The sequence below is a fragment of the Phoca vitulina genome, unplaced genomic scaffold (genome assembly GCF_004348235.1).
Source record: "Phoca vitulina isolate PV1807 unplaced genomic scaffold, GSC_HSeal_1.0 scaffold82, whole genome shotgun sequence".
Classification (NCBI taxonomy): Eukaryota; Metazoa; Chordata; class Mammalia; order Carnivora; family Phocidae; genus Phoca; species Phoca vitulina.
Window position 1 is genome coordinate 4,399,447 of NW_022589785.1, and position 9,311 is coordinate 4,408,757.

The 9,311-nt window shown below is 59.1% G+C and overlaps 1 protein-coding gene across 1 annotated transcript; it reads right to left on the reverse strand.

Moving 5' to 3' along the window:
* Nucleotides 1-5,603: 5,603 nt before the first annotated feature.
* LIF (LIF interleukin 6 family cytokine) lies at nucleotides 5,604-8,908 on the reverse strand. Its single transcript, XM_032395165.1, has 3 exons — nucleotides 8,736-8,908; nucleotides 6,719-6,897; nucleotides 5,604-6,014 (listed from the first exon to the last, which is right to left on the reverse strand). Exons 1-3 carry the CDS (start codon nucleotides 8,752-8,754, stop codon nucleotides 5,604-5,606), a joined length of 609 nt encoding a protein of 202 aa, XP_032251056.1. The 5' UTR covers nucleotides 8,755-8,908.
* Nucleotides 8,909-9,311: the final 403 nt, after the last annotated feature.

A 9,311-nucleotide genomic window follows, 5' to 3' on the forward strand; every position in this document is an offset into this window, starting at 1 on the left:
TGCTGGCAATCATCTCCTTGGGGTGGGAGTCCCCCTGTCCTGTGGACCTCCTGCAAGCCAGGATGGGAGAAGGCTCAGCTGGGTAATGGGCTGCCCCTGGCTCCACCACATCCCTGAGGTCGGGAGGCCCCTCTGTGCAGGTCTCCTCCAAGCCTGGGGCTCAGGGCACTGTCGGAGGAGGTATCAGGTGGAAGTCTATCCACTCTGTTTGCCCCCTTTCCCGTCAGCCTGGCTCCCGGGCCCCCTGGACTCAGAGCTGCAGATCCTGCCTTCTGCGTTCCTGGCGGGGGGGGGGGGGGGGTGGCGGGGAGGACTCCTTTCCCCTGCAGAGAGAGCACCGTGTCTAAGATTCATTCTGCTTCCTCCATCTGCACCTTGCCAGGTCCTGATTCCCACCGCGTGTCCAGCTCCCTGCGCACGGGCTTCCTTCGGCAGCCCTGTGAAGTAGACAGAACAGCATTCATGGCCGGTTTCTCTTGCAGATAAGAGAGCTGAGCTCACCCGGGAGGGTCACGGGACTGCACGTGGCAGAGCCGCTGAGGACCCAGGCCTCAAGGGCAGGGTCTCCCTTCCTCCCACCTACTGATTGTTGCCGCCTAGTATGGGGACAGGACGGTAAATGCAATAACCAATCAAGAGTTCTTTGTTCTCTCTGGCGGGGTTGGGGGGGGAGGGCTGGGCAGGGAGCAGAATCCTTGCCCCCACCTCAGGAACAGAACACTCAGCAGACACAGGTGAGGGAAGTACCTGGGGCCCAGCGGCCCCACAGCCCTGCAGGATGGCGGTGACGATCTGCCATCCCCGTCCTTCCCTCCTTGTTGTGCTTTGCTGTTTGTTTTCCTCTCGTTTCCTAGTAAAGGTTTCTTTGAAAAGCTGCAACCTTGTCTCCCAGGAGCGAAGGGGAAGTGGGGCGATGCTGGCAGGGTGTGGCCTGGCCCTGGGATCCAGCCCGCTGGGAGGGGCCGCGGCCGGCTGTACTTGGGGAGGAAGAGACCCAAACAGCTGTGGGTCAGGCTCCAGGGACCAGGAGGCCTCTCCCTCCCAAGCAGCTGCCTGTGCTGCCCTGGGCGATTGACACTTGGCGTCTTCATAGACTCAGGAGGAGTGAAAAATGGAAGGAGCGCAGGGTGGCCTTTCTCAGACTTGGACGCGCACACAAATCCCCTGCGATCTCATTAAAAGGCAGATTCCTATTCAGCAGGTCTGGGGTGGGGGTGTGGGCAAGATTCTGCATTCCTCACCAGCTCCCGGGTGAGGCCAATGTTGCCCATTGTCCTGGGTCAAGTCCCTTCATTGCACAGAGTGGGGAGGACCACCGACTGAGCCCCTGCTGATACCCAATACGGTGAGGGCCGTCTCCACCTTGGCCTCTGGCACCTTCTGTGTGCCTCTTCCATCGCTCACATCCTTCCAGATGCCCTCACTCATTGTCCCCATTAGCCTGTGAGCTTCCAGAAGGCCTGGATTGTATCCTATTCTCCTTTGGAAACCAACACAGGACCTGACGCTTCTAAACATTCATGAGTGAGCAAAGAGGTGACTCTCAGAAAAACTGTCCAAATCCTCAAATTAATCTCAGCTGGGGGAGCTTCAGACCCAAACCCCAGGGCCCCTGTGTCTATGGCTATCTGCTTCCAACCTCCCTTATTCCCCAAGGAAGGGGTCCCACGAGGCTTGCAGTGAAGAAGTTTGCAGTGGAAGGGGCGTCCCCAAGTGAGAAACAGAGGGACAGGACAGCAGTGTCCACAGCGGGAGGGCTGCTCAGGCCCAGAAGAGCCCCACAGGAAGGACTTGGTCCTGGCACCAGCATCTGGCACAATTCTGGACAGGACCCTTAGATTTCCTGCTCCAGGGTCTTTCACGTCTCCGCCCTTTAGCTCCCCGTGGACGGTCACTGGGTCACTGAGGACAGAAAATTGGCAGCTGGTATCTTCTAGGTCCCTGGGGTTCCATGCAGCAGAAAGAACATGAGATGTGGAGCTAAGGGATGGCGCTAAACAGTCTGCCAGTGGGACCCTGGGCAAGAGGCTTCATCGCTCTGAGACTCAGTTTCCCTCTCTGTGAAATGGGGACCATGACTCTTAGAAACTCATGTGAGAGGGGAGGGGCAGGGCAGGGGCCTTTCTGGGCGGCACCCCACGATCTGGAACCCCACCTATTTCGTTCCACCTGTGCCTGTTCTGCCCACGCGGCCCGCCCATGCCAGCATCCTTGCCCAGCGGAAGCGCCCCCTCCTCCCACCCGCCTGCCCTTTGTCAAGCAGAACTCCACTCGATTGGGTGTCCAAGACAGAGACAGTCTCGGCCCCTCCAGCCCTGTCTCCCCACATCAATACAGTCTGGAAAGCTTGCCAAGAGCAGATTCTTTATTAATTTCTCTTTTTTTCTTAAAAAAAAAAAAGTATTCCTTCAGTATAAAAAATAAATATTTTAAATAGGACATTGAATAAATAAAAATAATCTGTCAGTATGAAACATTCCCACAGGGTACATTCATCAAAGAGGAATTTGTCCCTCAAGGCCAAGTCCTATCCAGTAGAGAGGGAGGAGGGAAACACCGAGGGACAGACGAACTAGCAGTGTGGATGGGAGAGATGCCCAGGTACTGGGATCGAGGCGCAAGTACTGGGGGTCATTCGAAAGTAAGGACATCCGTACCACCTGAAGGGAAATTCTCACTTGATTCTGGCCTCCAACCCCACATGCTCTGTCTATTCTGGAGAGCCAACAAGGTGGGGCTGAGCTGCTTCTGGAGGGGGCGGGCAGGGGGCACCCCCAAGGAGGGGACAAGGAGAGGGGGGAGGAGAGACAAATAAACTGGCGGTGCTTTTTTTGTTTAAAATGTTTTTAAATAAATAAAAGTTCCCAATACTCCTTTCTCCATAAATTGCAAAATGACTGTCCTACCCCATCCTCTGTTGACAGCCTCTCTGTCCTCCTCCTCTTGACCCAGGATGCAGGTGTGGGTCAATACCAGCAGATGAAAAATGAGGAAAAGGACAGCTTCCTGCCCTGCAAAGCTTTTTCCACACAAAGGCTCCATAAATTCCGGGATGCTGTGCAAAGTGGTCTGCTGGATTGGTTCTAGGAAGAGTGCTAAGGATGGGGGCTGAGGAGCAGAGCAGGAGATGGGGGGGGCAGAGGCAGTGAGAGCGAGGCAGGGGGGCGGTGTTGGGTCTAGGGGAAGAGACTTCCTTGGTCCCTGAGCCCCAGAGGCTGCCCAGGTGGGCTCAGCGAGGGAGTCAGTGTACTCGAGGGGATGGGAAGATTGAAGACCCAGTTGGCCCCAAGCCCTCGGAGCCACGTTCACCAAAGGAGCGGAGTGCAGGGAGGGGGCAGCAGGCTAAGACCCTGGATGAGGGTGAGTGTGACCCAGATTAAGACAACCTCAGGAAACCTCATGGTCTCCTCCACCACCTGCCACAAAACAACCTTGCCCACCCCTGCCCCCACCCCTGCCTGCTGCCTGCCCACCTGCCACCCGGTGTGTGCAGGTAAAGTGCTCAGGGAAGACAGAGAGGTGCAAAGTGAGTGCAAAGTACCATAATCACATTGGCTGAACCGCTAGGACCGCCACCACCGCTCAGGGTTTGAGAAGAAGCCAGAATGTTGCTCTTAGCAGCTGCCCCAGCTCCGCACCCCCTCCCTTGCTCCCAGACTGGAGGGCGTTTCTCCACTAGCCTGGCCCCAGCACAAAGGAAAGGATCGGGTTCCCTGCCTGGGAGCCCAGACATGGGTGGGGGCGTGGGGGGAGGGAGGGCAGGAGGGACCACAGCTTCCTGGTTGTGGGCCCAGGGCCTCCCTAGCCTCCTCTCCAGAGCAGGGAGCTCCTCCCTGCGCTGCCCCAGCTTCCCAGAGGTCCAGCCAGGCCCTCTGGCCCTTTGGGGGTGTTTGGGCCACCCGAGCAGGAGCTTCCCCACTGTGTGCAAGCATGCTGGATGCTGGGTCAGGACTGTTCCAGAGCCCCTCAACTGCTGGTCTAGAGACAGCATGGGAACAAGGAAACAGCAGCAGAGCAGGCCACCAGGCCTGCCTTACCCAGTGCTCCCGGACACCCTTTCAGCCGTGAATGTTACCCCTCACGGCACAATTCCAAGGGCTGCCAGAAAACACAGTGTTGAGTGAGCCCCCTGGAGCCAAGCAAGATGGTGGCCCTGGGAGAAGGCCCCTGGCCACTCCACAAGCCAGCCCAGCCTGCCGTGAAGCCAGGATCCTGATACCCCTAAATCAGGTCACAGTTGGGATGGGGTATGGAACAGGGTCCCCTGCCCCCGCCCCCACCACCCAGGGTGACCAGTTCTCTCAGATCCTGACCCTTCTCTGAGCTTCACCGGTAAGGCTTAGTCTCATTGTAACATCTTTGACTTCTGGACCAGTCCCTGCTAAGGCTTGGCCCTGGCTCCTCTATGAGCCATCGTATTATTTCTGTTGAGTAGGAAGCAGGGAAAGGGGAACTAACTTTGCCATCTAAAGCACCAATAAGTTAATATAAATAGGGCATCATAATAAATAGACAATCATACTGGGTCAGACACACAGCGCTCTTGGTTCTCAGGCTTCACTGAGACCCTAAGCTCAGGTCCTGCTGTCCCCTTGCTCTAGGAACCAGAGATGGCCTCTAGTCCCCATCAAGTACCTTTGTGTGACCTCACAGGACCTCCAGGGGCCCCAGATGTGAGCTGCCACTCTGAACTACCCAGTCCTTCCCATCCCTTCCCATCCCTTATAGAGCCCGGCCCAGAAGGAAGACTCTGGGTCCCCTTGGAACCTCTTCACCTGACTTTGCCACCTGCCCATTTCCCCAAACCCCACGTCCAGGTCCAGCCACCAGACCCCTGGCCATCCCAGGCTTCAGGAAAGACTGCAGGGAAGAAGGAGAGCCTGCCAAGGCTTTCAGGACCTCTCTACCTTCCCACGCCTGAAGGTGGCCTCTCAGCCGCCCTAGAAGCCTGAATGCCAGGGAGCTCATTCTGGAGCTTTCTGCCTCACAGTCCAGGCCCTAGGCCTGAGCTCTCCAATCATGCTCAAGAGAAGGAACATCCCAAACCAGAACTTCCCTCTCTAACTTCCATTCACTAGACTTATAGGGACCAAGGAGTCCTCTGGACCCCAGCTCCCCTGGCCTGCCTGAGCCCCGTCAAACCTTCCAAAGCCTATGGAAGGGGCAGTAAAGGCACCGATGGTGGTCATTCTGCGGGGCTGGGTGATTCCCCTGACCCCTGCCGTTTCGCCCCATGGTCAGAGGCGCTATGGACGACTTGTGCAGTTTTCTCACAAAGGCCCTGGCCAAGGGGCCGAGTGGGGACAGAGGTCCAGCCCACAATCCCCTCAGCAGCCCGACACCCTGGTGCCCGGCCGCGGTCTCCCAGAGGAAGGGGTCCTTCTTCTAATTGGCGCTGTAGACAGGCCCTGCCTACGGGAGTTTAGATTCTGCTCGGCTTTCTCACAGCCCACCCTAGAGGGGAGTGGACTGGCAAGGAACCCCCCGGGGTCTGCCAGCAGCCCCCACTTGGGTCCGGCGATGCTCTGGGCCCCGGCCACAGTTTGAGAGCCGCCCGAGCCTAAGATCTCAGGTCGCTCACTGCAGGCATCACGACCTCCTGCCTAGAAGGCCTGGGCCACCACAGCGATGACCTGCTTATACTTCCCCAGGAGCTGACAGCCCAACTTCTTCTTCTGGAAGACGTCCTTGCCCGAGGTGTCGGGGCCGTAGGCCACGTCCACGTGGGCCACGTGGTACTTGTTACACAGGCGGCAGAGCACGTTGCTGAGGAGGCCCCGCATGACGTCCGCAGTGGCGTTCAGCTTGCTGTGGAGGCTGAGCGCGTTGGGATTGAGGACCTTCTGGTCCCGGGTGATGTTGCCCAGGGAGGCGCCGAGGTACGCGATGATGCGGTACAGCTCCACTAGCCGCGTCTTCTCCGTGCCGTTGGCGTGGAATGGCGGGAAGTCCGTCACATTGGGGCCACACAGCTTGTCCAGGTTGTTGGGGAACGGCTCCCCCTGGGCTGTGTACTGAGGAGCAGAGAGGGAGAGGGGAGGTGACGTGGGGGTCAGCGTCGAGGGTCCCAGCCCTGCCACCAAGCCTCTGGGCAAGCTCTCGGGTCTAAGTTTCCCACCTCGGGCGTAGAGACCCGGCTACTTGCCCACGAGGCATCTCAGGACTGGCGTGTGAGCCAGAAGTAATCCCGGTGCAAGGGATTATCATCACCCTTATCGGGATCGTATGGGGACCGAAAGTCTCACCTCCTGCAGGTGCACCACACACACCTGCCCTTTCACCCACTGAGCGCACCTTCTCCCTGTGTGGCTTTGCACCCCGGACACCCACAGCCCACCACTTTCTCTCCCAACAGCATCTCCCAGCCACCCTACTTCCTCTCTGTCTCTCATTGGCCTCCTGCTCCACGTGGTGGAGGAATCCCTAGACCAGCAGTGCCCAGCAGTGCCCAGCAGTGCCCGGCCTCCCGCTTCTCCCCCCAGCTATGCCCCCGACCTAACTGGGCACCTCGGAAAAGGGGCTTCCTGTCTGAGCCTGGGCTGGGGGAGGGGCGGGGGCTCAGAAGCAGTGGGAGTCTGGGCTCGGTTGAACCCAAACCCTTCCCCATTCTCTCCTGCCAGCTCCAAACGCTCTCTTCCCAGGCCAGTCCCACCAGACCAGGTCTGTGTGGCACCCCCCCACCCTCCCTCCTTCCTCAGGACCTGGAAGGGGGACTTACATAGAGAATAAAGAGAGCGTTGGCACTGCCATTGAGCTGCGCCAGCTGGTTCCTGATCTGGTGCATGAGGTTGCTGTGACATGGGTGACGTGTGGCGCAGGTGGCGTTGACAGGGGTGATGGGAAGGGGGCTCCCCGCCCCATGTTTCCAGTGCAGAACCAGCAGCAGGGGCACAACTCCTGGGAACAGGCAGGAAGGAGCCATGAGCAGGGGAGCTGGGGGTGAGCAAGGAGGCTCGGGGCAGAAGATGCGCCTCATCTCCCCAGGGACGCCAATGCCCCAGCCCCACCTGCAGCTCTGTCTTCCCCTGGCTGCTTCTGGTTTTCATCGCCTCACTACATCTGTTTCTCTCTGCCTCCCTCTCTCCAGATCTCTGTCTCTGCTTCTCTCCATTTTCTTGTTTTTTCCTTCTCTCTCCTGAGCAGAGGAAGGGGGTAGGACATGAGCTGTTCCCACCAGCTGGGAGCTGGGGCCAGGGTGACACGAACCATCCAGCCCTTTCCCTCAGGAAGGCAAAAGCCCCTGAGGCCTCCTGCCCCTCCGGCTGGAAGGCACCATGTCCCAGGCCCAGCGGGTCTCAGGGGAAAGAGAGGCCCCTATCTTCCCACCTCGCAGGATGGTCAGATTCCTGTGCATTGCTTCATGCTCACTGGCCCACTGCAGGCCATAGCTCCCAGATCGGGAACCCAGGGTGGGGGGTGGGGGATCTTCTGCTGACACTCTTCTCCCTCTCAAACCTGTCACTTGGTTTTGGCTCCCTGGGCCGTTTGTCTCCAAAAATTCTGCCACCCTCCCCCATTTCTTCTATAGCTCTTCTTCTCCAAATGTGGCCACTCTCCTATTTAGGACCCTCAAGTCCACCCCAATTCTACAATTCTGCCCCCTCTCCAACCCCAAATCATCATTCAAAACTTCCTGTCCCCCCAGCCCTGCACAGCTCCTGCCTCCATGCCATCCCCCTCTTGTCTATTACTTGCCCCAGGCGCTGGGTTAGGACAAGGAGAATCTTGGGGTCCCGCAGGCCCTCAGAGCCTTGGGGAGGGAGAGGAAATGGTGCAACCAGAAAAGAGAAAAGGGAAAAGGTCGCAGGCAGCCAGGTGGGTGGGGGAAGAAGGAAAGTGAAAGGTGACAGGAGAGCTGGGAGCTGTCCGGGCCTGTCCTGGGTCACCCCTCCCCCCTCCCCCTCCCCCCCCCACCCGCGCCTCCTCCCCTGCTTTACTGTCTCGGGTTCCCTCCGAGGGGCCTCTCCCAATGGCCCAGCAGCAGGAGGTAGGGGCAGCAGACCAGTGAGGCTGGAGAACTGGTGAGGCTGGGGTGAAGGGGGGCGCTGGAGCGCTGGGATCTCCCCCGCTGGGACAGTAGCAGCCTCAAGTTCACTTCTCCTGGGTCCCCTGTTCCTCCCAGCATCCCCAGGCAGCGCTGAGACCCCGGGATGGTTGCGGGGGCCCCCACACGCCCGGCTCACCTAGCAGAGACCACAGCTTTCCAGGCACTAGCAGATGGAGGCGGCACCTGCTTCCGTCCCGGCCAGAGTTTGCAAGCTGCTCGGAGGCCGGTGCCCCTCCCTGGGAGCAGCCCGGGACGCGGTTGGAAAAGAGAAAGCGGAAAGACAGAAAGAAAGAAAGAGGGAGGGTGAATCGGGAGAAAGCAGAGCGGGAAGAGCAGACCGGAGAGTGGCAGGAGCGAGGAGCGAGGAGGAGGAGGAGGAGGAGGAGGAGGTGGAGGAGGAGGAGGAGGAGGAGGAGGAGCAGGAGGAAGGCTGCGGCAGCCCCCTCCCTTGCCCGCCGCCAACCTGCTGGCCCCCGGACGGGCTGGGCGCGCGGTGCCGGGACCATGTGCCTGCGCTCGCTCCCGGCCGCCACCCAGCGCCTCCGGCGGCCCGGGCCGGCTGCACGGGTGCCCCAAGTGTCCGTGTGTCTGCGGCGAGTGGCTGTCCCGCTCGCGATCGCCAAGTGCCCCAAGTTGCCGCAGCACCCGCAGTGGGGCGCGGAAGCCGGCGCGGGGCGGGTGGATTTACCTGCCGCCAAGACCTTCATTATGGGCTGGACTCCAGAGGGCCTTGGAGGAGACCTTAGATGCCGGCAGTTTTCAGAGGTTCATGCTCAACGGGGAATTTGCCTGATTTATATACTGGAGCCTGTGTTGTAAGACAGAGAGAGAAACAGCTATATTTAGCAGGGATCCCCGTCCAGGAAGTTGTTTGAGGTGCATCATAGGAAATTATGAATGGAAGAAAGTGAGAGTGGGGGGGGGGCAGTGAAGGGGGAGGGTGGAGAGAGCAGACTTTTTCCCTCTTCTAAGAATTTGATTGATAAAATTATAATGAACTCTTCAACAAAACACCCTGTGGTTTTCCTGAGTGGCTTGCCCTAAGAGTTGTTTGAAGTTGGGGAGGGCAAGGAGGGTCCCCAGGCTCGAGTCATTGGGGTCCCCGGGGCTATAGGTGCTCCAGACAGCCCTGACTCACCTGGGTTTAGGGAGGTGGCTTGACATTAGGCAAGCAGATGGAGGCTGGCACCTGTGGCCCCCTGATCAAGGGATTTTGGGGGGCAGTGGGGAGGAGGCAGGCTGGGGCTTGGCTGAGAAGGAGGCT

What these genes read in the sequence shown, in the direction of transcription:
- LIF (XM_032395165.1), bottom strand. An exon ending in ACGCTCTCTTTATTCTCTAT is followed by an intron (nt 6,015 to 6,718) that starts GTAAGTCCCCCT and finishes TCTGCTCCTCAG; the next exon opens with TACACAGCCCAGGGGGAGCC.